This window comes from Natrix helvetica, assembly GCF_964273705.1.
Source record: "Natrix helvetica genome assembly, chromosome: 13".
Taxonomy (NCBI): Eukaryota; Metazoa; Chordata; class Lepidosauria; order Squamata; family Natricidae; genus Natrix; species Natrix helvetica.
The window spans coordinates 15,097,991-15,125,610 of NC_138557.1; the positions used below are offsets into that span (position 1 = coordinate 15,097,991).

Below are 27,620 nucleotides of genomic sequence, written 5' to 3' on the forward strand. Positions count from 1 at the left end.
CTCTTAGAGTGACTCTTGTCTAAAGACATTTTTAAAAACCATATAAAAGTGCAATAAAAGAGCCAATTTTAAAATAATCAAGATGTTTTTTTTTAATCGAAAGCAGAGGAATATCGAGTAATTTATTTAACTCATTTAAGGACCCTTGAAGTGGGAGTGGGCTTGAATTGCCTTGGCCTGAATTCATGTACGCTGCCCTGCATCCTCTCGGGGAACTATCAGGCTGAGGAATGTGAAACTTAAATCACAGAGGTGAACTGTTCCCAGTCATCTTTCTGCTCATTTCTTCTGCATGTTATTTGATGATGTTTATAACTTGATCTGTTATTTGGACAGGAAATGATGGGGCTGGGACCTCCGGGACTTGACGGAGCTTTCTGCTAAAATGAAAGTCTGTGGGAAACCATTTTTGGACCTTCGTCACACAGGTTTTCTAAAAACATAAGCCACAGTCAGCCACAAACGAGCACCGAGCAGATTTTAGTGAGAATAGCACCTTTTGACTTCCGAAAAGAGAAACCTAAGCAGAAGAAGCAGCCACATCCTTTCTCATTAAAATTCACTACAACTTGGGTTCACATGTTGCATCTGGTTTAGAGCAAAGTGTGTGGATTCTCTTGTGCTGTGTAAATTGTAGTTTATGTTTTAATGTTATGTAGAGTATGGCTAGACTGGTGACGAGAAGGACCAGGGGAGACAGGATAGCAGTCTTCCAATATTGGAGGGGCTGCCCCAGAGGGGGGGGGGGGTCAAGCTATTTTCCAAAGCACCTGAAGGCCAGACAAGGAATAATGGATGGAAACTGAACAAGGAGAGATTCAACCTGGAAATGAGGAGGAATTTTCTCACAGTGAGAATAATCAACCCATGGTTGCTAAGCGGATCTCACTTCCCCAGTGTCAGACGGTCGCTAAAGGGGATCACAGGACCCCAGGACGCAACCGTCATGAATATGAGCCAGTTGCCAAGCTCCTGAATTATGACTACATGAGCCTTTGAATGCTGCAATGGTCATAAGTATGAAAAACAGCCACATCACCTTTTTTTTCAGTTGTCACTAAATGGAACGTTGCTAAGTCGAGGGCTACCTGCACTACAGCAAAGTGGCTTAGCGTCTTTTGACAAATATATCTCCATAATAAACTGAATTAGCCGTTATTACATTTATTGAAGTTTGCTTTATGGCCACGCACTGTATTTCCCAAGGACGTGCCATGGAGTTCAAGTTAAAATGACTCCGGATTTACCTAAAAATGTGAATGAAGATTTGGATGGGATGCTGACTCTTGTCCTCCCACCTTTTAAGTTGCTGGAGATTTTTGTAGCCTTTGCGTGAGTGAACATAAATCAAGACAGAAAGAAGATTGAGTTAGCAGCTGTGTTGCTGTGCAAGCATACATTAATTTTTTTAAAAAATCATATTTGTACTAGAAAGGTTATAATATCTGTGATGACACAGCAGGATAAAAAACTACAAGTTGTAATAGAGGCGTGTCCTACTTTTCTCTCTCTCTGTCTGTCTCACCTTCTCCCCCCTCCACATATATGTAGTCCTTGATTTACAACCGTTCATTTAGTGACTGATTTATGACCGTTTTTCACACTTATAACCAGTGCGGCGTCCCTGTGGTCACATGATCAAAATATGGCTACCTGGCTCATATTTAAGACGGTTGCAGCGTCCTGGAGTCACATGATCTCCCTTTGCGACCTTCTGACAAGCAAAGTCAACAGGGAAGCCAGATTCACTTTACAACCGGGGTACTCACTTAATAGCTCAGCGAGTCACTTAACAGCCGTGGCAAAAAAAAGGGTTGTAAAATGGGGCAAAACTCAGTTAATGCCTGTCTTGCTTAGCAACTGAATTTTGAGCTCAGTTGTGGTCTTAAGTTGAGGACTACCTGTATTATTTATTGGTGGAATCTTAATTTTAATTTTAACTTGTTCTGCTGTATAATTGCACTGACTGGCTCCCACTGCAAAGGGCAATGCATTAACAATTTGGAGTACAGTTTTCCTATGGCCCAACAGATTAATAGCATTGGAAGGGACCTTCTAGGTCATCTAGTCCAACCCACGCATCCCTGCCCAAGCAGGAGACCCTACACCATTTTTGACAAATGGCAGTCTAGTTTCTTCTTGAAAGCCTCCAGTGATGAAGCTCCCACAACTTCCGAAGGCAACTTCTGTTCCATGGGTTGATTGTTCTCACTGTCAGAAAATATCTCCTTATTTCCAGGTTGAATCTCTTCTTGGTCAGTTTCCATCCATTATTCCTTATCTGGCTTTCAGGTGCTTTGGAGAATAGTTTGACCCCCTCCTCCTCTCTATGCCAGCCCCTCCAATAGTGGAAGATTGCTATCCTGTCTCCCCTTCTCTTCACTAGACGTGCCTAGTTCCTGCAACCGTTCATCGTATGTTTCAGCCTCCAATCACTTCATCATCCTGGTTGCTCTTCTCTGCACTCTTTCCAGAGTCTCAACATGCTTTTTATAGTGTGGTGATCAAACTGGATGCAGTACTCTAGGTGTGGTCTTACTAAGGCTTTATAGAGTGATATTAGTACCTCCCTTGATCTTGAGATCCCACTGTTAATGTAGCTTAGTGTCTGTGCCAGAGCAAGGTGCTGCTGGTTAGTTGAGATCCAGCATCTCTCAGAAATCAACCAAGTGTTACCTCTATTCAAACAATTGATTGAAGAGTGGGGAATGAAAGCTGCAAATCACCGAGAGGATAATGGCAGCCTACTCTGAATATCCAGACAATCGATCCTCTTGGTTACATGTAGATATTGAACAATATGGGGATTAGATGGAATTTTGTTACTGAAAAGTTGAGGAGATGCACAATACCTTCTGAATTCTGCAGCCAACTTCTAAAGTTCGCTTTCATATTTGGATAGCAATGGAAATGCAGCAGAAAACCTGTCACCACAATTTAATTGAAAACTTCACCATAGGGCATTGATTGATTGATTGATTGATTGATTGATTGATTGATTGATTAAATTTATAGGTCACCCATTTTACCTGAGGTAGCTCTGGGCAGCTTACAATCATGCTTGAAAACCATTGTGAAACAATTCATTTTACATTTTTTTTTTGATAGGGACCCTTATTTGAATAAGCATTCACCAATGGAGTTGAGCCAAGGAGAAGGCAGTTTTTTCTCTCTGTCCCACTGTATAAGATGGGACTCTTTTTTTCTGTAGAGATAGTCTTTCGCCTACATTGGGCATCCCATGACTGACCTCATTTTATGACATGTTTTGCAAGGATAGTTCAGTGAATCACCATGCTGAATTCCCAGTCATTAAGCCAGGGGTGTCCAAACTTGGGAACTTTAAGACTTGTGGACTTCAACTCCCAGAATTCCCCAGCCAGCTGGCTGGGGAATTCTGGGAGTTGAAGTCCACAAGTCTTAAAGTTCCCAAGTTTGGACACCCCTGCATTAAGCCAACCCATTGTCTGCAGTAGATATTTTGTGCCGGGAAACAGAAGCAAACACTGTGGTTTATTTCCCGGGCAAAAGAACCCATTGTCAACCACTGTCATGGGACCATGGGATGTGGCAAATGGCCGCTGTGAAAGTAGGTCAGTAGCCAAGCGCCCAAAATGCGATCATGTGACTGCAAGGACCCTCAGCCGTCAGAACTTTGAATCCTGGTTATAGCAATAGCCCTTAGACTTCTATACCGCTTTACAGCCTTCTCTGAGCAGTTTACAGAGTCAGCCTATTCCCTCAACAATCTGCATCCTCATTTTACTGACCTCGGAAGGATGGAAGGCTGAGCCAACCTTGAGCTGGTCAGAATCGAACGCGTGGCAGGCAGCAGAACTAGTCTGCAATACTGCATTCTAACCACTGAACCACCAGGGGGAGGTAGGGTGGTAGAGGGATGCTAGATAGAGAGATGAATAGCAATAGCATTTTGACTTATGTACCATTCCATAGTGCTATATAGCCCCCTCTAAGCAGTTTCACAGAGTCACCCCCTTGCCCCCAACAATCTAGGTCCTCATTTTACCGACTTCAGAAGGATGGGAGGCTGAGTGAGTCAACCTTGAGCCGGTCAGGCTCGAATTGCTGGCAGTTGGCAGAATTAGCCTGCAGTGCTAATTCTGCCAACTAACCACTGCACCACCACAGCTCATTTATACGTACCTTTTAATCATAACTTTGGATGGTCACAAGCGACAGATCATAATTCAAGGACTACCTGTACCAGTGATGTAAACTCTCTCGTTGGAGACCCAAAGACAAGGCTGCAGACTCTCGGAATGATTGTTTCCTTATTTTGCAGACACAAGCTGGCGGTCAGAAGCAACGTTTCAGTTCACGGTTGAGCGTTTCAACCGGCTGAGCGAATCGGTCCTAAGCCCCCCTTGTTTCGTGCGGAACCTGCCCTGGAAGATCATGGTGATGCCACGCCTTTACCCAGACAGGCCACACCAAAAAAGCGTAGGATTCTTCCTTCAGTGCAACGCTGAATCCGATTCCACGTAAGTCCCGTTTATGAATGGATACACGGAACCTCTCTTGAATGCAGGGCCTTAACATGTTCTGCACGGGGATATGTTGCCTGATAGGAGATAACGCCTCCAGCCTGGGGCATCACCTGGCGGAGGCCAAATGGAAACAGTACAGTAGACGTGCATTTATTCAGAGGATTTACGTCAATGAAGATTCACGGTCATCCAGGTAGAGTTGTCTGGAAGTTGAGTCATGGCAGCCGGAGTTCTTTCCTTTCTGGTTGGAAACGTTTTCCTGCTTTATCCAAGTAGATCCAAGAAGAAGCTACTTCGATGAGCCGTGAAACGTTTCCAACCAAAGAGAAGTCCAGTTGCCGTGACTCAACTTCTAGACACACACACAGGACTTGTTTGTCACTTCTGAAAGTTGGATGTTGCCTACAGTCTTGGTAGCCTCAGAAGACATAATGAGGACAGGGACCTGTTTCAATCCAGGCCGCTGTTTCTCAACCTTTGGCAACTTGAAGGTGCGTGGACTTCAACTCCCAGAATTCCCCAGCCAGCTTTCGAGGAACTTCCAAAAGCTTTTGTGGAGTTACCTTACTGCTTGAAAGGAGTAACATTTTTAACCATCTATAGAAGAAAATAATCAAATGAAATGGAAAGCAACATTAAAAAAAAATGAAATAAAGCAATCAGCTTTGTTAAAAGGAGAAGCTTTTTATAAATTGCTTCCAGGATATTAATAATGGATACCACTCCTGGGAGGTTACCCAAAGAAAGTTTTAAATCCAGGAATGACAAGAAATGCTCAGTAAAACGTAATTTATGAGTAGTGGCTTTTCTGCAACACAATGTGTCAAGTGTTATCTCTCTTAATTGTTGCAGGTCATGGTCTTGTCATGCGCAGGCAGTCCTCAAGATAATAAATTACAAGGACGATGAAAAATCTTTCAGTCGCCGCATCAGCCATTTATTCTTTCATAAGGAAAACGACTGGGGCTTTTCCAATTTTATGTCTTGGAGTGTAAGTAACTGCTTGCCACAGGGGGGGGGGGGGGAAAGGAATGGCATGTTAGATGGGGACTAGGACTGTTGGCCGTAGCCAACTTGCTGCAGCGAACTCCCCGTGGGACAAGAGTTGTAATATCAAAGAAATGGTGGAATAGAATCACTATTTAATCGTCATTCTTTTAAAAAAGGATGCCAAAGAAGGGACAAAATGAAATGCGAATGACAAGAATTAAAATATTTGAATAATTAAATTTAATTAAAATAATTAAATTATTTTAAATAATTAATTACAATTGGCCTGCGGCGGCTTGTCTGCAGCGAGTTGTCCCATTCCGTGATGAACACATCGCAACCCTGGATGAAGTGGCGTTGTGTGTAGCTTGGCTGCCTTGTCTTCTCTCCCTCCCTTCTTAGCCTAAAGCAATTTTTTTCAGAACTTTTTTGTGAGTGAAACCTTCACAATCTGAAATCCTTGGAGTCAAATTGCAGGACAACCGAGCTGGATCTTATGATTCTCATTAAGGCATCCTGAGATGCAGAGCTCAAAAACTAATTTTGTGTTCACTAAGAACCTTCTCAGCTCTCTAGATCAGGAAGAGACAAGAAGCAGCTTCAGGTGCTGTAATAGAAGATGTGGGTCTGTACCCCCCCCCCTTCCAGTCCCCTTTGCCTCCCAGTTAATTGTGTTTGCAGTTGTCAAGCTGTCAATGTCTTCTATTGATTCCTAGAAATGGCCATCTGGTGACAGCTTGAGACGTCTCCGTATCATTTGAGCTTGGTGGTAAAAATTGATATGTGTTTATCTTGACTTGACCTTCAGATTGAAACATGGCCTTTCAAGAATGGCAGGGCCCAACAGATTATTGCATTTGGTTTTGATGTTCTTGATTCAATCTTTTCCTCCTCTCCTTTTCTTTTTGGTAGGAAGTTACTGATCCAGATAAAGGCTACATAGAAGATGACAAAGTCACTTTTGAAGTTTATGTTCAAGCTGATGCTCCTCATGGTGTGGCGTAAGTAGCCTTTGCTCTTTTTTCTTTTCTTGGAGGGGGGGAAAGTAGCATGATTCGCTTTTTCCTTTGCAATTTTTCCCCCCTTTTCAGACTTGAGAGCTATTTCTAAGAAATGTTACAGTTTCTTTAAATGTGGGATTAATAGAGGAAATTCTTCTCTATTCATTTTCTCACATTTTTCTACCTTAAATCTCTTTCACCAAGTCAAAGACCTACTCCTTCTCATGTAATCCTTGCCTAATACATTGGTTAGCAGGTTTTAACAAACAATCTCTGCCATGTTTACAATTTTCCTCTAAGGAACTAACATAAAATGGAAAGAGGAGGAATTATAATTACAGGATCTTCCTTCCAATGGAGTTGGTTTCTTGGAAAGTTTCAGGTTCTTCTAGGAAAACACACACACACATACACACACACACACACCCTCAGGAATCTGCATACCATCTAGACCAGTGTTTCTCAACCATGGCAACTTTAAGTCCTGTGGACTTCAATTCCCACTGGCTGGGGGATTCTGGGAGTTGAAGTCCACAGGACTTAAAGTCGCCACGGTTGAGAAACACTGGTCTAGACAAATTGCTGTTCAATGTTTTCCTGAAAACCTCCAGTGATGAAACATCCCCAACTTCAGAATGTAGGTTTTCGTGAAAGGTTCCTCAGCTTGGTAATCCCTCACAGGGTTCTTTCTTCATCTTGGAGGAAGGGACGTTTTCAGAAAGTAGAGAGTCCTTTCCTTAATTGCTTTCAAAATCAAGAAATGAAGACTGTTTTGATCCTTCCCAGGGTTTTAGTGAACAGGGTCTTGGGTGGGGAAAAAGATTCTGTTGTGGCTGCCGGCCCCTCCAACAGCCGAATCAGATGAAGAGGAGGCGTGGGAGGCAGAATGAACATCAAGGCAACTTCAAAGCTCTGAGGGGGAGGAGGGAATGGAGGTGGCAGAGAGAGAGAGAGAGAGAGAGAGAGAGAGAGAGAGAGAGAGAGAGAGGCAGAGCCGTCTGTCATCCCTCAGATAGAGAGTCCACAGACCCCAGGTCTGGAGGTGGGTGAAGAGGAAGAGGAGGAACAGCTGGGTCCAGAGCCTAATGCACGGATGCGCAGAAGGCAGAGGAGAGGAGAGCAGGAAATCTATGAGCCGGTCCTTGGGATGGAAGAGTCACCGCTGCTAGGAAAGCCCCGCCCTATCTTTGGGGATAAAAGACAGCGGGGGGAGATGAATAGATGTGACAGACAACTATTTATCTCCCGGCTGGACAGACTTGTTAGCCTGCGAGAGAAACTTTTTTTACCAGGGCTGCTAATAATAATAATAATAAATTTGAATTTATTAGCCGCTCCCTTTCCAGGCAGGACTCGGGGCGGCGTACACTAAGACATATATAAACATACATATATACAAAGACATACATGCATACATGCTGGCACTTTTAATAAAGGAATCATTGATTTAACAACAGAGGGTTTGTCGTGTTTGGGGAGGTGGGTCAGAACCGATTCCTCTATACAGGTAATCCTCGATTTACGACCTAAACTGAAGCCAAAGTTTCTGTTGCTAAGCAAGACATGTTAAATGGATTTTGCTCCATTTTGCGACCTTTCTTGCCACCGTTAAGTGAATCACTACAGTTGTTAAGCTAGTAACACGGTTGTTAAGTGAATCTGGCTTCTTCCCCAGTGACTTTGCTCATCAGAAGGTTGCAAAAGGAGCTCACATGACCCCGGGACACTGCAATTGTTGCAAAAATCTGATAAGTAGCTGAAAAAAGTCCCTTTTTTCCACTGCCGTTGTAACTTTGAACAGTCACTAAATGGGTAAGTCAAGGACTACCTGGACTGTATAACATTTGCACCAATAGTGCAGAGCTGGAAGGGGATTAAGGTTTTGTATATCTGGTACCTTTAGTGCAGTGTTTCTCAACCTTGGCGACTTTAAGCCCTGTGGACTTCAACTCCCAGAATTCCCTAGCCAGTGCTGGCTGGGGGATTCTGGGAGTTGAAGTCCACAGGACTTAAAGTTACCAAGGTTGAGAAACACTGCTTTAGTGCCTGTTTATATATTCCTGTTCATGCTGAAAAACCCGTGTTGTATTCCAAGACACTTAGAAGTTCTAAATTGATGGCTTTAAAACACTGCAATGTCTGCTCCCCTGCCCTCAACTCCTTGCCAAGTTTTTTTTAAAGAAAGCCAATAAAAATTGCACTGAACAATGAAATGCTTGAGCATGCTTCTGATGCTAATCATAGAATAGAATAGAATGGGACCTTGAAGGCCTTCTAGTCCAGCCCCCTGCTCCAGCAGGAGAATCTATCCAATCTCAGACAAGTGACTGTCCAGTTTCTTCTTAAAAACCTCCAGTGATGGAGCTCCCACAATTTCTGGAGGCCAGCTGTTCCACTGGTTAATTGTTCTCAATGTTAGTAAGTTTCTCCTTAATTCCAGGTTGCTTCTCTCCTTGATTAATTTCCATCTATTGTTCCTTGTTCTGGCTTCCGATGCTTTGGAAAATAAGTTGACCTCCCCCCCTTTTTTGGGGGGGGCAGCCCCTCAAATACTGGAATACCGCTATCATGTCACCCCTAGTGCCTTCTTTTCTCTAGACTGGCCATACCATGTCTGGATGTTGTTTTTCCGTCTTGCAGTGGGCTGAGAAATGGCCCTCTAAACTACAGCCTGCTTAGTAGTTCGGATCAAATCAAAACCTTTATTGTCAATGCACAACATGTGCACAATGAAATTGAACAGCTGTTGAAGTTGTTGGGGGTTAAAGAATTCTGCTTCATCTCTAAAGATAAAATTTTTTCCCCTGACCAGTCGTATCTAACTCTAGTGTTCATCTCTGTTTCTTGGCCAAGGGAGCCAGGTATATATACTCTTTGGAGAATAATTTAAACCTTCCTCTTTGTGGCAGCCCCTCAAATACTGGAGGACTGCTATCATGTCACCCCTAATTCTTCTTTCCTTTAGACTAGCCAGACCCCAAACCTTTGTTTTCTCCACAATTTCCCTAGCAACTCAGATTTGCATGTAGTTTTCCCTGTCATCCTCGCTGATCTCAAGACACGTTGGTATTCCCCCCCCCCCCCCCCCCCGGTGCTTTCACTCTGGCTGTTCGGGGAGGTTGATAGAATGGAGTTCAAAGTACCCTGTGAAAACTGCTCTTAGTGTAGGAGCTTATGCGATGGATAACCAGGGAAGAATCTCTTCTTCTTCCGATCAGTTTGTCTACACAGGAATTAATCCTCCTCCTCTCTCCACAGGAAGTGGTTGTACAGGTAGTCTTCCACTTACAATAGTTATTTAGTGGCCGAAGTTACGTCGGCCCTGAAAAATGTGACTTATGGCCATTTTTCTTAGCAATAGCACTTAGACTTATATGCCGCTTCACAGTGCTTTTACAGCCCTCTCTAAGCGGTTTACAGAGTCATCCTCTTGCCCCCAACAATCTGGGTCCTCATTTTACCCACCTCAGAAGGACAGAAGGCTGAGTCAACCTTGAGCTGGGATGGATGGATGGATGGGGAGGGGAAGGAGGAAGGAAGGCAGGAAAATAGCAATAGCACTTAGATTTATATGCCGCTTTACAGTGCTTTTACAGCCCTCTCTAAGTGGTTTACAGAGTCAACATCTTGCCCCCAACAATCTCTCCTCATTTTACCCCCCTTGGAAGGATGGAAGGCTGAGTCAACCTTGAGCTGGTGAGGATTGAACTCCTGGCAGTGGTCAGAGTTTAGCCTGCAATACTGCATTCTAACCACTGGGGGGGAAGGAAGGAAGGAAAATAGCAATGGCATTCAGACTTATATACCGCTTCACAGTGCTTTTACAGCCTTCTCTAAGTGGTTTACAGAGTCAGCCTATTGCCCCCCCCCCCCCCCCAACAATCTGGGTCCTCATTTTACTGACCTCGGAAGGTTGAATCAACCTTGAGCCGGCCAGGATCGAACAGCAAAACTGCTGGCAATCGGCAGAAGTAGCCTGCAGTACTGCATTCTACCCACTGAGCCACCACGGCACTTATGACCACTGCCGCACCCCCATGGTCACATGATCAAAATTCTGATGCTTGGCAACTGGTATCATATTTATGACGGTTGCAGTGTCCCAGGGTCATGCGATCCCCTTTTGCGGCCTTCCAACGAGCAAAGTTGATGAGGAAGCCAGGTTCACTTTACAACCTTGTGACTAACTTAGCAACATCAGTGATCCCCTTAACCAATGTCTCACTTAGCAACAGACATTTTGGCTCAGTTGTGGTCGTAAGTCAAAGACTACCTGTATTGTAGAATTGGTATAGACTTGGTTGCTTATCATAAATTTGAGCGGTATAGTGAATAATTCAGTTTTGGACAAATCATTTCACAGAGGCATAGCTTCTAAGCAGCTTTCGTTTTTCAGCCACATGACTTTTTCTTTGGAAATTGCTCCATCTTTTGTTTTTAATTTCTCTCTTTGTTATTGTTGCTTTGTTCCAAGTCTTGAAAAGATTTCAGAATTCTGAACATGTGTACGGTTATCCTAATTGCTGCATAATAGATGCGCGATTTGCTGACAGTTCAATTTGAACCAGCTGGATTTCAGTGATGGAAACCAAGCTTCTAGCTTGATTTCAATGCGTGTGTGTGTAAAACATGTGTAAAGTGTGTGGAGGCCCAATTCTAATACCCCAATTCTTTGAATATTCCAGATGGGACTCCAAGAAGCACACAGGATATGTGGGGCTGAAGAACCAGGGCGCAACCTGCTACATGAACAGTTTGTTACAGACATTATTTTTCACAAACCAACTACGAAAGGTAAATAAATATGTATTCAAAATGGACTGTATATATAGGTGTGTGTATGTACGTATGTACGTACGTACACACACACACATGGGGCGCGGTGGCTAAGACATTGAGCTTGTCAATCAGAAAGTTCAGCGGTTCGAATCCCTAGCACTGTGTAATAGAGTGAGCTCCCGTTACTTGTCCCAGCTTCTGCCAACCTAGCAGTTCGAAAGCGTGTAAAAATGCAAGTAGAAAAACAGGAACCACCTTTGTTGGGAAGGTAATAGCGTTCCATGTGCCTTCGGTGTTGAGTCATGCCGGCCACATGACCATGGAGATGTCTTCGGACAGCGCTGGCTCTTCAGCTTTGAAACAGAGATGAGCACTGCCCCCTAGAGTTGGGAATGACTAGCACGCATATGTGTGGGAACCTTTACCTACCTCTCTTTCTTTCTTTCTTTCTATCTATCTATCTATCTATCTATCTATCTATCTATCTATCTATCTATCTATCATCTATCTATCTATCTATATCTATGTGTGTGTATATGTGTATGTGTGTTGCATTTGTGCTGATAAATAAAGGGAGACTGCAACACAAATGTAACAAAAGCAACATTAAAAAATGGCTTTCTGCCTGGATGGCTCCTAGGGTGAGCCGAAAGACAGAAAAAGAGAAGCAGTATGCTCCCTCCCATATTTGGGCATATATATGCTGGTCTTGTTGTATTCGGGTCTTTTCCCGTGTAAGATTGACAGTATCTTGGCGAAGTTTCGACGAGGTCACACGCGTCATCTTCAGGCTGGTGCCTTTGGCTTCGTGCTTGTGCGAGCAATCGATCCGATCACGCTTTGCTCACACAAGCACGAAGCCAAAGGCACCAGCCTGAAAATAACAAAACCCTAATACAAGACCAGCATATATGTATGTATGTATGTATGTATGTATGTATGTATGTATGTATATATATAATATTTGAGAGAGGGCATCTGAATGTCATTTTTAATGTTTATACACAGAAATAGTGACAATAAAGATTATCTTACCTTTAAAAACTTTTGCTGCTGGCCAATATTGGTATATATTGCATTGGAGAAGAAAACATTAGGACCACTCCCCTGGGTTTATTTCTGGGTCTGACTTTACAGGCGATCTTTAGGAGATGCCATATTTAATCTTAATTTGCAGACCCCGGTTTGTTTTGTGCCGGAGTATTTTTCCCCTCTCCCGACCGACAGCGTTCACTTTATGTAACGGAGACAGCCCTGCTGTTAAGAGGAATGTGATTGTGCACCGTCATCATAGATTTAGTCTTGTGACTCGTGCACAGAAGCAAGGCTTTTCCAAGCACTGCGAAGCAGCTTCAGCAGCAGCAAAGATAGTGGAGATTCAAATCAGTGAAAGAAAAGGGCAGTGCCATTTTATCCCTTGTTGCCGGTTTATGGCATCTCGGAGCTGCTCATGTGCCATTGTCATTACGAGCTCCCATGGTCCCAGTTAACGGGGTTAACTGGGCTGCTGTTTGAGTTTTGTTCCATTGTGAATTTTGCCATTAGATTTAAATTAGATATCTTCCGTGAGCAAAAAGTCTCTTCCCACGTTTTTCCTACTCAGTGTTTTCAGTTTTCATCGGACTTTACAAAAAGGATAAATGCTGATGGCTGGGAACAGCCATCTTTGATCGTAAAAACCTTTTTTTTTCCTGTGAGGAACTCCTGAAAGGGATGCTTTAGGTCAGGGGTGTCCAAACTTAAGACTTGTGGACTTCAACTCCTAAAATTCCCCAGCCAGCTATGCTGGCTGGGGAATTCTGGGACTTGAAGTCCACAAGCCTTAAAGTTCCCAAGTTTGGACACCCCTGCTTTAGGTAGTCCTCAATTTACAGTTGAGTCCAAAATTTATGTCGCTAAGTGAGACATTTGTTAAGTGAGTTTTGCCCCATTTACGACTTCTCTTGCCACGGTTGCTAAGTGAATCATTGCCGCTGTTACAGGTGAAACTCGAAAAATTTGAATATTGTGCAAAAGTTCGTTTATTTCAGTAACGCAACTTAAAAGGTGAAACTAATATATGAGATAAGACTCATTACATGCAAAGCAAGATAGCTCAAGCCGTGATTTGTCATAATTGTGATGATTATGGCGTACAGCTCATGAAAGCTCCAAATTCACAATCTCAGAAAATTAGAATATTACATGCAATCAATAAAACAAGGATTGTACAAAGAACAATATCGGACCTCTGAAAAGCATAAGCATGCATATGTACTCAGTACTTGGTTTGGGCCCCTTTTGCAGCAATTACTGCCTCAATGCGGCGTGGCATGGAAGTTATCAGCCTGTGGCACTGCTGAGGTGTTATGGAAGACCAGGATGCTTCAATAGCGGCCTTCAGCTCTTCTGCATTGTTCGGTCTCATGTCTCTCATCTTTCTCTTGGCAATGCCCCATAGATTCTCTATGGGGTTCAGGTCAGGCGAGTTTGCTGGCCAATCAAGCACAGTAATCCCATGGTCATTGAACCAGGTTTTGGTGCTTTTGGCAGTGTGGGCAGCTGGAAAATGAAGTCAGCATCCCCATAAAGCTCGTCTGTGGAAGGAAGCATGAAGTGCTCCAAAATCTCCTGGTAGACGGCTGCATTGACCCTGGTCTTAATGAAGCGCAGTGGTCCAAAGTCCTCTTTTCTAATGAGAGCAACTTTTGCATCTCATTTGGAAACCAAGGACCCAGAGTATGGAGGAAGAATGGAGAGGCCAATCAAGCACAGTAATCCCACGGTCATTGAACCAGTTTTTGGTGCTTTTGGCAAACGTTGCTCTCATCCAAAACATGCAGATGGAAAGAGGCAGAATTATCAGGGAGCTCAAAGACCTCTTCTGCAAGGCAAGGCTAGAAAATGTGAAGGCCTTTGGGTTTTTTTAACAAATATATCAAATTAATGCATGGACAGTGTGGCACCTGGGTGTCATACATTCTAATATAAATAAAACTAATAAAGTTAATCATAATTATTTCATTCAATCAACATATATTTCTAATAATGATATTAGGTTGCAATCTGTTGTTATTCAATTATTCCATGTTTTCTCTTGTTATTACTTTTATTTTATTATATAAAGGTGTATACATTACTATTCCCCCTTCTCTTATTTCTATCATTTATTCTAGCTTTTAATCATGTCACCCTTCATTAAAAGACTTTTCCTTTCTATCCTAGTAATTTTAATCATGTCACTTACCTAAAAAGAGAGAGAGAGAGAGAGAGAGAAAAGGAAAAGCAAATCAGAACAACAAAAAAGAGAAATAATCTATCCATTGTCTCTTGCCCGCTTCAATACTTTAATAGCTATGCTCTTTTTGACTGGCCTCCCAAATTCCTCTCTTGAATCTTTATCTCTGTCTGCATCTGCTTCTTGGCTGCTCAGTCTAGGTATTTGAAGGCCTTTATAGGCAGTCCTCAACATACGACCACAATTGAGGCCAAAATGTATGTTGCTAAGTGAGCTTTGTCCCATTTTATGACTTGCCTCACCACAATTGTTAAACAGATTCCCTGCAGTTCTTAAATTAGTGGCACGGTTGTTAAGTGGATCGGTTTTCCTCATTGACATGGCTTGTCAGAAGGTCGCAAAAGAGGATCACAGGACCCCGGGACACTTCAACCAATGTGATTTGAGGCATTTTAAAATCATCCTTCCTGGCATAAAGGAAGTGGGCAGATAGAGGTCCTTTTGGACCTTTCCGGACATTAGAACCAAAACCCAGCTCCAGTGGAAGAATTGGCGTAGATAAAAGAAACCACAACTTCACACAAACTCTTTCATCCTACGAGACTCTTCACCACAAATCGTGGCCATTAGCTTGAGTGGCTTTAAAACCTGATGGAATAAATTTTACGGAGGATGAGTCTTTTGAGTGCTTCTGATCTCGAAGACCCTCCTGTGAATGTCTTAAGGTAGCAGGAAATGCTGTCATAAACCAATTCCGGCAACTTCCAAGGATTCTTTCAGTCCATGAAGCTTTGATCCTGCAGAAGCACAATACGGAAAAGTTCTCCACTCATACACTTGAGGAAGGCAAGCGGGTCAAATTATTTTCTCCCACTCCTCTGCCTTATTTCCTTATGTCTAGTGCTTTTCTTGGGTTTTTATGGCCCTAAATAGCACCAAGCTGTCTTACCCTTTTTTTTTTCAACATGTCCACATTTTTTTTAAAACCAGAAAGCTTCGTATTTTGGTTTATTATTGTCTTCCTGGTTAATAATGAGGGTCCTTCGTTGTTTAGGCTTTGCGCCAAAGGAAAGGAAGCCACCTACGTTTTTGCTTCTTGTTTTTTAGAGCAGTTTATTTTCCTTCTCTAGTTCTTTGATCTTAGATAGGAAAGTCAATCTCTTGGATAGCTCTGCAAACTAATTCCCCCCGAGAGTTCCTTTGGCCTTTTTGGCTGTGGATAGTTGCAGCTAGAGTCCACTAAAGATGTTCCACTAAGTAAGATAACAGATTAACAGAGTTGGAACATGGTTGTTCTCATCGCTTCCAGGAACTGTTGATGCCTTCTGTCGGTAGACTTTCACAATCCTTTCTGCCTTACATCGCAGGTTCACAAACAGAATCATGTTCAGTGTACTGTACAGAGCAAGTGGTCAGGCCCTGAGCTCCATTCATTCTCATTCGACATTGACTCACAACGTTTGTTGAAAACCAGGCCAATAAGATACAATTTTGCCTGATAAATATCTCCTCCTTCTGCAGCAGGCCTGGAAACCCCATTGACTGCCAGAATCCTTGCAGGCAGAAATTTTCCATTTTATTTTGCAGAGCAGAGCTGGGAGATTGCAAAGCATACTTATCCTACTCATAATACCTCGTATTGCCTTATGTAAGAGGGAAGAAGGACAGCATAATCTATTGCAAACATTATCCTAAATTTTGACCCAATTCAACCTGCTATATAAAGCAAAATGTGTGATAGGATAAAAGAGCACATTGGCCAGTGTGAGAACAAGTGATGCCCTGGATTTTAGTTTCACACAGACTTGAAAGGGCATCCCATAGAAATCCTCTCTTCAGCATACGTCTACAAGCATTTGACCAAGAGCTTTGGGGGAGGGGGGCTGGGGGGAAGTGTATGTGAGTTTGGTATTCAAAATTGTTCTGGAGATTGATCGTATTTTTTGGAGTATAAGACACTCATAAGACACACCTAGCTTTTGGGAAGGAAAGCAAGAGGGAAAAAAAATCTGTCTCTGTCTCCCAGCAATTTGCCTCCTTGCACCAAACAGTAAACAGTACAAAAGATATACACTATTTGTGGTGTTACATTTCAGACTATACTTGTGCAGATGCTGTTAAAATTGATGTGGCTTTCTGGAAGTATACATTATTCTCTGCTATTTAAAAGAAGATACAATAGCACTGGGCCTCTTCAGAGCAAGCATTTATTTTAAAAAGCTTCTTCATTTTGTTAAGTTGTCTAGAACAATAATAAAGGAGTCTTTAAAAAATAAGTCTAATAATTTGAACATTCTATAAGAATTTATAGTTATTGACTTACCTCCTTGTAGCAAACAGTTTGTTTCAATTTAGCCTGATTAGAAGAAGAAAAAAAATCTGCCTTTGTCTCCTTGCAGCAAACAGCAAGTTTCACTTTCAATTTCAGTTTAAGTAGGGGGCTCCCGATGATCAGCTGTTTCAGGCTGCAGGTATTGCCATAGCCTATTGCAGCCTCCGCAAGCCCCATTTTCTCTGTTTGCTGCAAGGAGGTAAATTGCTGGGAGGCAGAGGCCAAAGGGTGGGGGCCGGTGGGTGGGTGGGTCTAAATTCGGTGTATAAGACGCACTCAAATTTTCACTCTTTTTTGGGGGGGAAAGGTCTGAAAAATACGGTAGGTTAGAAGTTGGACAGCTCCCATTTCAGGCTCCCAGGATTGAAATTTGCTTGATAAAGGAGTTAGTGCCAAAATAAGCAGCTCTGCGGAATAGATAGTCAAGGTCTATCAGGTGCCTCGAGCTGCAGGAGTCCTGCCTGAGGCACTGCCTCAGCTGGAGTTTGGCACAGCTGTATTTCTTTGGACTCCTCCACTAGAATTGTGCAGGGTGGCACGGTGGCTCAGAAGTTAAGAGGCTGGGCTTGCCAGCAGCCCAAGTTCAAGACCCGAGTACCATGTGAAAGGGTAAGCTCCCATCCCCGCCCCAGCTCCTGGCAGTTAGCAAGCATGCAAATGCGAGTAGATCAATAGGTACTTCTTCAGTGGGAAAGTAACAGCATTCCATGACTTCATGGTGGCCACAAGGCCGTCAAAATGTCTTCAGCCAGAGTTGGCTCAATGCCCTTGAAGCGGAGATGAGCACTGTCGGCAACAACTAGCGGAGTAAAATCTGCAGAGTCTCCTTTACCTTTTACTACAACTGTGTAGTTGGGAGAGTTGTGGCCTTAAGGGAATTGAGCATTCTCATTCTGAGCTAAGAAATCCGCACTTCTCTCTGGTTTTGAGGAGAATGACTTGAGAGTTTTGTTTAACAGTTGACCTTGGTCCTGTTTGAAATTTGTGAGATGATCCATCTTTATAATAATATCCCAGGATGTGAGGGTAAAGACCGGATAGAAGTCAACAGTAAAGCAACATGAAATGGCAGTCTTTTTTTAAAAAAAAGCAGTTTTTAATTTGTATTTCTCACATATACATTCACAAATATATAATCTCATAACTATCATTAATAATGTGTCTTATGTTTTAACATTTATAACAATTTTTCTCCCCTACAATTAACAATATAATGGAGATAGCTTTTCTACCATCCCATGCATCCGTCTTATTTTACAACAACCCTACCTCTTCTTCCTTCCCTCCCTCCTTTCTTTCCCCCTCTCCTACTCTTACTTCCCCTCCATTTCTTCCTCTCCTAGGAAAAGTTTAGAAACTCCCTTCTCCATTCCCCCATCCCTAACCCCATGTCATAAATCCTAACAGCTGAGTGGAATCTAAGTGCCATTTTCCCAGACTCAAGTGGAGGACTGGTTTGGTGGTAGTTTGGGTCTCAAAGACCAACCTGTTGCCTGATGTAGACAACCTTCCCCTGTCAGCAGCCTGGGTTGTTGTTGGTTATCGCAAAGCAGGTTGTTCAGGAGTATTGAACTGAATTGGCCAGCAAATCACCAGAGGGAAGCAGACATTAGATGAAAAAACAAAAGATGTGTATGAAGATTCTCAGTCATCCAGGTCATGGTTGTCCCAAAGGTGCTTTTTTCCAAAAGGTGGTAAACTGGACTTTCTTTTTCCTCGAAGACGTTTCGCTTCTCATCCAAGAAGCTTCTTCAGTTCTGACTCAGAGCTGATGAAGCTTCTTGGAGGAGAAGTCAAACGTCTTCCAGGAAAAACAAAAGTCCAGTTACTACCTTTTGGGAAAAAGCACCTTTGGGACAAGGCATTAAGAACAAAAGGATTGGGACCTGATTTCAGAGTTTAAACTCAACTTGCATGTACTTTTTAGGCTGTATATATGATGCCTACCGAAGGAGACGACTCTTCAAAAAGTGTCCCTTTAGCGTTGCAGAGAGTCTTCTATGAACTTCAACATAGCGACAAACCAGTAGGAACCAAGAAGCTAACGAAATCTTTTGGGTAAGTGCTGGCAAGGGGTTTCCAAGAACTCTTCAACAGCGAAGCGATGAACATAATTTTTCTGGGACTTTTCGTAAGTGTTTTTTTTCTGGTCTCTTTAAATTGTGTTCCCTTTGTGAGTGCAGACGGTGCCTTATTAGGGCTGCAACAAAATTAAAGCATGTTTAATCGATTAACCCCACAAATCTTAATCTGTGTATTGATTCGAACTTGCATACGGGGCAGAAACAATGTTGTTGTTTTATTTGTCCAAAAAAATGCTTGCTGGCATAATTGGGAGGCGTGTGCTTAATCACAACAATTAAACCTCTTTTAATCAACTAAACATCGCAGCGCTGCTTAGGTGCAGCATCTAGCGCGCTCTGGCACTGAATAAATGTGGCTGTGCCCTGGGGCCTGATGGAGGTGACTAATTTAAGTTAGTTTTGGTGCACCTTAAAACAATGAAATTCTTTCATTCGAAGCCCTTAGCAGTCTGCTACCAATATCCCGTCGTTCTTGAGCATCACCTGAAGGCAGAAAGGAGCAGGCCTGATTCACAGGGGGAAGAAGTTGGCATTCATTACTTTAAAGCAGGGGCGTGGAATGATGGTCCTTTTATGACCTGTGGACTTCAGTTCCCAGAAAGCTCAGGACTTCTGGGAACTGAAGTCCACAGGTCATAAAAGGACCATCATTCTGGGAGCATAAAAGCACCACGATTCGCCACCCCTGTTTAAACTAACAATGAACTTGGGGTTTCGGACGTTCTTATAGCCAAGGGATTGTAGCCATGTGCAGCCTTTTCCCCTCGGCTGTGGATGTCCTTGCTTGATGGAAGAGATCCCAACACTCTACATGCGACCTCATGTTGAAGACAGAATATTTCCCAGAACTTCCTAAAATTCCTTCAGCAGAATTGTGGTCTGATTCTTAAACTAAACCAGTCTGCAACGCGTGCCGTCATAGGAGATTGTGCCAAGTGTTTTCATGTAGAATATTCGCAAGATTCATACAGACTCTGGTTTGTGGTCCACTGTTTTATGTTCCTTCGGTTTTATTTCGCATCATGGACCAACCTTTGCCTTTTATGTTTATTGCAGCACGCTTGTTTTGCTAGATCACTTTCTTCTTTCATTTAATGCCCCATTGGGGCAGCTGCCCGGCCTCCTTGGTGTGTGAGGTTAAGCTACCATTGTGATTTTCTTTCCAATGGAAAGAAAAGTGTGTGTCCACATGACCAGCAGCCATTCAGAGCAGCGCAAAATGCAGCCTTTGATGATTCATTAAGAGATTAACTGAATTCCCAAAGGTTTCATAGCTAATCTCATTTTAATATGTCTTTTTTTTTTTTTTTTTTGGGTGCACCGAGTCAGATATATTTGATGCTTCTGGGTTGCTTTCAAATGTGAGCATTTTATAAGTGGCGCTTTTTCTTTTGTTTTGTTTTTAAAAGATGGGAGACTTTAGACAGCTTCATGCAACATGACGTTCAGGAATTGTGTCGAGTGGTACGTATTGTTTCTCTTCTATTTTCACTCAGCAGTATTCAGATTGAGAGTCCCGTCCTTCATTCAGCCTCTGCATAAGGAATAATCACATTAAGTGTCTGCTTTTATTAATATAGACTTAATTCCGGTTCCGTTGGATGGATGGATTTTAAATTTTGTCTTGACCCCGTCCATTTTCTTAACCCTGGCTTCACCTTCTTTTTAAGGTGCAGACTCCGGCATGTCACTCAAAAGCAAAAGTGGTCCCAGCACCTGAAAAACAGGCCTTTTGCTGGTTTGTAGAGTTTGATGGGCCTAAGGCAGCTCAGGTTTTTACAATCCTAGCAGAAGATAGCATTTCCGCTGATCCCAAGAAGCTTAAGTTAATATTTGGATGAGAGACCTCTGAGAAATACAAATTAGACTGGGACGATACAAGTTAGACCCCCACCCCCTGAAATAAAAAAGACTGGCAAACATTTCCATATTGTTACCAAGGGAACTATATGGAAATAGTTATGAGGTCACTTGGAGTGAAGTTTGGCTCAAAGAAAGCTTTTCTTCGACCAAGTGGGGGGCAACCCATTTGATTAGGGAAAGATCTGAAGGACCGCGTAAATTTGCTTTCTCACCGATAATTTAATTTTGTTGTAGCATGTGCAATGACAATAAAGTAAACTAAACTTAAACTAATCGACGTCTATGCCTTTCTTAAATTGAAAAGTTGCCATTCTGAGGTCTTCAGAACCTGTAATCGGACTTTTAAGACGAAAACCAAATAATTACCTGGCTGGGCCTGCATGAGAGATAGCCGAGCCCCCCTCCCTCCTCCCTTTCCTCCCTCCTGGGTTGTCCGACACGATAAAATTCTAATGGCTGCTCATTACTAATCCAGGCGTTCTGTTGTTTTTTCTTCAGTTGCTTGATAATGTGGAAAACAAAATGAAAGGCACCTGCGTCGAAGGCACCATCCCTAAATTGTTCAGAGGGAAGATGGTGGTATGTGTTGAACTTGGGGAGGGGAGGGGGACACACAAATGGCCGCATTGTTCACCTGTCTTGATATCTCACTGCCTCGTTTTTATTTGCAGTCCTATATCCAGTGCAAACACGTCGACTATCGATCTGAACGAATAGAGGATTATTATGATATTCAACTTAGCATAAAAGGAAAGAAAAATAGTAAGTATGTGTGTCCTCTTAAGTAAGAAATCACGTGCCTATCGAGGGAAGAGAATATATAGGGTTGAACTGTGGAATCCTTTACTGTTCTCTGGTTGTTTGCTTGGAGACATTTCATTACCCCATTAAGTAACATCATCAGTGATGAGGATGAGGATGATGGGGTCAGGGTTACGCTCAGGGGAGAAGTGTGGTGTCCTTAATGCTGTCTGAGCTTGGTGGTTTCCTTGCAGATGTTTCATTAGCTAGGTGACATCATCAGTGTAGAAGAGAGGGGGGTTTGCTCCAGTGGTGGGATTCACTTACCTTTGCTACCGGTTTGCAAATGTTCGCAAAGGTCATGGGGCCAGACGGGCAGAGCCTGTAGCACAGTGTTTCTCAAACTTGGCGACTTTAAGTCCTGTGGACTTCAACTCCCAGAATTCCCCAGCCAGCTATGCTGGCTGGGGGATTCTGGGAGTTGATGTCCACAGGACTTAAAGTCGCCAAGTTTGAGAAACACTGCTGTAGTAGTTCACCCAAAGCGGTAAGACCTGGCAGGATACCACTTCTGGTTTGCCCCCTGTGTGCAAGCAAACAACCAAACTCAGAGTGCACCCAGGACTCCTGAATCTTTCTCCTAAGAAACTCCGTGTCTGATTTGTATTATTGGAAACTAGCTCCCTACTTTATTTAGTTCCGGAATACTTTGGTTCCTTTGGGAGGGAGGGAAAAGAGTCGTGCCCACTGAAATGTTTCATACATTTTTAATACGGGGTTTATACCTAAAGCCCTTCTTCCTTGTCTCTTTCAGTCTTTGAGTCTTTCATAGATTATGTTGCAGTGGAGCAGCTGGACGGAGACAATAAATACGATGCAGGGGAACATGGCTTGCAGGTACGTTCAGCCTTCAACTAGCTCTGTGCAATTGCAAAAGGTGCCAGAGAAACGTAACTTGCCAAAGCAGCATGTTTGGGTATTGAAGTGTGTTTGTTTATTAACGGTGCTACCCCAGAAAAGACATCTCTGGGTGACATACAATAGCACAACCAACAACCCCAAGAACAAGCATAGGAGTAGAAGCCCAAATCTAGAAGCCAAGATACCGTATTTTTCAGAGTATAAGACACACCTTTTCCCCCCCCCAAAAAAAGAGGGTGAAAATCTGGGTGTGTCTTATACACTGAGTGCAGCATTTTTGGCCTACTGAAACCCCGCCCCCTTTGCAAAAACGGAGGTGCAGAAGGTTTGGGAGGCTTGCAAAGTGCTCCTGGGGGCTGGGGAGGGCAAAAACGAGCAGAAAACGGACTGCTTTTGCCCCTCTCCCCAGCCCCCAGGAGCACTCTACAAGCCTCCTCAAGCTCTGCATGCCCCCTCCCCTTTTTCTTTCTTTTTTTGCAAAAAACGAGGCGTGCAGAGGGTTTGGGAGGCCTGCAGAGTGCAAAACCCTTTTTGTTTTAATTACCTCTTCAAAATATTGGTGCGTCTTATACTCTCTGGTGCGTCTTACAGTCCAAAAATATGGTAACAACTGTGGAAAGAAAGATGGTAAAGGGGGGAGGGGGATTCACTCACATGTCTCACTTAGCAACAGAAATGTTGAGCTGAATTGTGGTCATAACCTGTAGTACAGTGGTGGGATTCAAAAATATTTACTACCGGTTCTGTGGGCGTGGCAGGGGAAGGACACTGCAAAATCCCCATTCCCTCCCAATCAGCTGGGACTCGGGAGGCAGAGAATAGATGGGGACGGGGCCAGCCAGAGGTGGGATTTACTGGTTCTCCGAACCACGCAAAACCTCCGCTACCGGTTCTCCAGAACTACTCAGAACCCGCTGAATACAACATCTGCTGTAGTACAAGAGACCAGGCTAAAAACTGGGAGGCTGCGAGTTCTAGTCCTGCCTTAGATGCAAAGCTAGTTAGATGACTTGACAGTCATGGTCTCCCCACCCAGTGGTGGGTTCGGACTGGTTCAGGTGAACCGGTAGTAAAATGGCGGCCTGGGTCGCTGGAACCAGCAGCGACCCAGGCCTGCCACGCCCCCGAACTGGTGCCCCGGGTAGCGCCATAGGCACCGCCATCTTGTTTTTTGCTTCTGCGCATGCGCAGAGCAATTTTAGTTATACTGCGCATGCGTGCATAGCATGCATCAAGCGCACCCCTGAGCAAATCGGCAGTAGTCTCTGCCAGAACCCACCACTGTCCCCACCCCTGGCAATCTTGCCAAATACCCTTTAACTTCCAGAAAGGCCATCAGGAGCTGAACCTTCCCCCAAGGCCTGGGGGGGGGGGATGGGGGGGTGACAGCTCACGGCTGAATGTCTGTGGGAGATTCTCAGTCCGTACAGGTCATGGTTGTCTGAAAAGGCAACTGGTCTATGTTTTTCTCCCTTGAGGAAGAAGGTGTTTTGCTTCTCATCCAAGAAGCTTCATCAGTTCTGACTGGAAGGACAGGGGGAGGGATGGAATGATTAGTTACTAGTTACTGTCAGAATTGACCCACCCACCTACCCGCACCCTCCAAGCCCAAAAGGGGATCACACGACCCCAGGACACAGCAACGGTCATCAATAGGAACCAGTGACCGTGGGGATGCTGCAGCGGTCATAAGTGAGAAGCACAGTCATGTCACTTTTTCCAGTGTGGTTGTTAACTTTGAACGGTCACTAAAGTTGTATTGTGGCAAACTGGGGGCCCACTTCGCCGTTCTGGTTGAAAACCAGTTTTTCAGTGGGTGGCGTGTAACTCAATTGTGCATTTGTGTCTCTCTCTCTCTGTTCAACACTCAGGAGGCAGAAAAAGGGGTAAAATTCCTAACATTGCCACCGGTGCTGCACCTACAGCTCATGCGTTTCATGTACGATCCCCAAACGGACCAGAACATCAAAATAAACGACAGGTAATATATTTATGAGTGGCCCTTAGGATTCTAATGAGTCTGTGTATGCTTCAATTGCCACTGAATAGATGAGGATAACTTTGCACCATAGCTGGTTGCTGCATGTCAGAGGCCTGGCTCCTGGTTGCCTAGGGAGCAGCAATGCATAACACCAAATAGTTCACTTTGAGCTAACTGGAATCCTGGGATCTTGCTTGCGTTATAACACGCCTCAGATGTCTGTGTAGATCAGGCATGTCCAAAGTGCGGCCCGGGGGCCAAATGCGGCCCTTTTTCAAATTTCAAGCGGCCCGCAGCCTCTTCTCCCCACCGGAGTTATTTGTTTAGTCTTTCATAAAATACCATATTTTTCGGAGTATAAAGATGCATCTTTTTCCCCTCAAAAAAGAGGCTAAAAATCTGGGTGCATCTTATACACTGAATACAGCATTTTTTGCCTCCTCTCTGCCCCCTTCACCAAAATGACTGTGCGTAGCCTTTAGGAGGTTTTCAGAGTGCTCCTAGGGGCTGTGGAGGGCATAAATGAGCAAAAAACAGGCCATTTTTTGCTCAACTTTGCCCCCCCCCCCCAGCCCCTAGGAGCACTCCAGAAGCCTCTTAAGGGCTATTCATGCCCTTTAAAAAAAAGGCCCATTTTCACGAAAAATGGGCCATTTTTGGGAAAGTGCAAAAACTTTTTTTTTTAATTTGCCTCTTCAAAATCTTGGTGCGTCTTATACTCCGAAAAATATGGTAATCAATTCGCATTTAATGTTAAGGGTTCAAAGAATGTCGGGCTGAATGATCGGCCCCACACATTTTCACCTCACCAAATCTGGCCCTCCTCGCAAAAAGTTTGGACACCCCTGGTGTAGATTCTCTATCATCCAGGTCATGGTTGTCCCAAAGGTGCTTTTTCAAGAGGCCACTGGACTTGCTGGTTTTTCTTTGAAGACTTCACGCTTCTCACCCAAGAAGCTTCTTCAACTCTGACAGGATGGTGGGGGATGGAAGGATTTATACTCCTTGCAGAGAGCCGGTCTTTTGCATCCATTTAGCAGAGTCGTTAAGGTGACCTGGAGGCTTTTCTGTGTCCTCAGGGTCACCCGAGTGGTGCAAATGGGTGTGGGAAAGGATGCAAATGACTAGATGTCTGCAAGGAGTATCAGTCCTTCCATTCCCCCACCATCAGAGCTGAAGAAGCTTCTTGGATGGGAAGCAAAACCTCTTCAAAGGGAAAAAAAACAAGGAAGTCCCGTTGCCTCCTGAAAAAGCACCTTTGGGACAACAAACCTCACAGTCTTCAGAGCTGCCCTATCTTGAGCTTTTTGTACCAAGCAGGAAACTTCAGGGATGGGACTGCTGATGGGACCCCCCCACCCCCACCCTAGTTTTTAAGAAGAGCCCTCATGCTGTCCATAAACGCTTTCGCTCATAGGCAATCTCTGTCTTCACCAAGTAGAGTTGAGAGAACCATGGGCAATTGATAGATAAATAAATAAAACCAGAGGTGGGCTAGTGAGGTGAGTTGCCAAAAGGCAACATTCCTCTCCGTGTTCTGTCCTTTTGGTAAATGATGGAGAAATAGTCACCTTCCTTTGTAGACTCTTTAGCTTTTGCAACTAAAATTGATGAGATTGCTGCAAATACATTCTAACTTCAATCTTCATGGAATTGGGAAGATGGGGAAAAGATAACGCTGATTTTTTTTTCTGCATTTGGCAGGCTGATTTCAGAACCTGCAACAGGATAACTTCTACTAATTCTCCCTCTCTGTGCCCCTTCTTCCTTCGTTCCTCCATCCATCCTTCCTCCCTTCTTTCTTCCCTCTCTCCCTCCCTTCCTTCTTCCCTCCCTCCCTCCCTCCCTCTTTTACAACTCCAGGCACTTAACAAACAATCATAGACAGCACAAACATTCTTCAGTAAAGAGATAAAATTGTCTGGGACCTATACTTAATAAGAAACCTAGCAATGCAACTGATCTCTCAAAGACGATGCACTTATGTGTTGCACAAAACTTGATTACTGCATGCATTTCCAAACCCATGTAATTCTTTTTTTTTTCTATCCTTGTGAAAGGTTTGAATTTCCAGATCAGTTGCCTCTGGATGAATTCTTGCAAAAAACTGATCCTAAAGATGCTGCAAATTATATTCTTCACGCAGTGCTTGTCCACAGTGGTGACAACCATGGGGGGCATTATGTTGTTTACTTGAACCCAAAGGGGGATGGAAAAGTAAGTCACAGAAAAACCCATCAGGTATTTAACTGGAAATCCTTTAAATGAAGCACCTGTTAACAATTTTAGCATCAGGAATGATATACTTTCCCCCCAGATATAATGTCTTGGAAATTGTGGAAGGTTAACTGAGAGTTTAGAAAAGTTATTAGTCTTTTTTATCAGATGCCTGGAGGGAAAACTGTTTGCATAACTTGAATAATTATAGTTTCTATTTAAGTTCTGCTACACCAAATATTTTTAATATGCTAGACATTAAGTTTTTTTTAAAGAAATAGCCATGCAGTCTTCTTTCTGTATGCTACGTTTAACATGCAAGAGGGATTTGAAACAGTTCCAGTACAAAGGAACAAGGAAGGAGGAACTGAATCACTTCTGGGACTTTCCTTGACTTGTACAGTCTAGAATCAGCCCTGGTTGTCAATCTTGAGACTTGTCAGTTCTGAGCGACATAGTTTGGTCTGCTTGCTACAAGGCAATTTGCAGTTCTTAGATAAAATTAGAATAAGTTTAAGTTTCTAAAATTTAGAACATGAACGTCGTATTGAATCATGTCTGCATGCTGCAGTTTTTAAATTCATTGTTTTATTTTCACAGTGGTGTAAATTTGATGATGACGTTGTATCTAGATGTACAAAAGAAGAAGCAATTGAGCATAACTATGGAGGCCATGATGATGACCTATCTGTGCGGCACTGTACCAACGCATACATGTTGGTTTATATCAGGGAGTCAAAACTAAGTAGGTGCACCAGTCCTCTTCTCTGCAGACTGCTGAAATGTAAAACAGGCCTGGATGTTGTTTTTCTCCGTGCTGTATTTAACAGCCGTCTCACATTTTGCACTTATGAGACCACGCTTGCAAAAACCGTGATGTTGAAATGAAGGGAAGGCAAATGAGGTTTACAATTATAAGAAGAGTGTTAATTGTTTCTCTAATTACTTAAAGTATATTTCTTAAGGTGGTATCTGCAAGGTTTCTT

The 27,620-nt window shown here is 43.4% G+C and overlaps 1 protein-coding gene across 3 annotated transcripts in view; it reads left to right on the forward strand.

Moving 5' to 3' along the window:
* The window catches only part of USP7 (ubiquitin specific peptidase 7), a 101,989-nt gene that overhangs the window by 46,748 nt on the left and 27,621 nt on the right, over positions 1-27,620 (forward strand). For all 3 annotated transcript variants that reach the window (XM_081966006.1, XM_081966005.1, XM_081966007.1), the window contains exons 3-14: positions 4,304-4,502; positions 5,361-5,499; positions 6,411-6,499; positions 11,185-11,293; positions 18,755-18,885; positions 20,321-20,375; positions 21,273-21,353; positions 21,446-21,536; positions 22,330-22,412; positions 24,308-24,417; positions 26,478-26,634; positions 27,235-27,379. In XM_081966006.1, the coding sequence (XP_081822132.1) occupies positions 4,304-4,502; positions 5,361-5,499; positions 6,411-6,499; positions 11,185-11,293; positions 18,755-18,885; positions 20,321-20,375; positions 21,273-21,353; positions 21,446-21,536; positions 22,330-22,412; positions 24,308-24,417; positions 26,478-26,634; positions 27,235-27,379 (1,389 nt within the window). The remainder of the gene's footprint in view (positions 1-4,303; positions 4,503-5,360; positions 5,500-6,410; positions 6,500-11,184; positions 11,294-18,754; positions 18,886-20,320; positions 20,376-21,272; positions 21,354-21,445; positions 21,537-22,329; positions 22,413-24,307; positions 24,418-26,477; positions 26,635-27,234; positions 27,380-27,620) is intronic.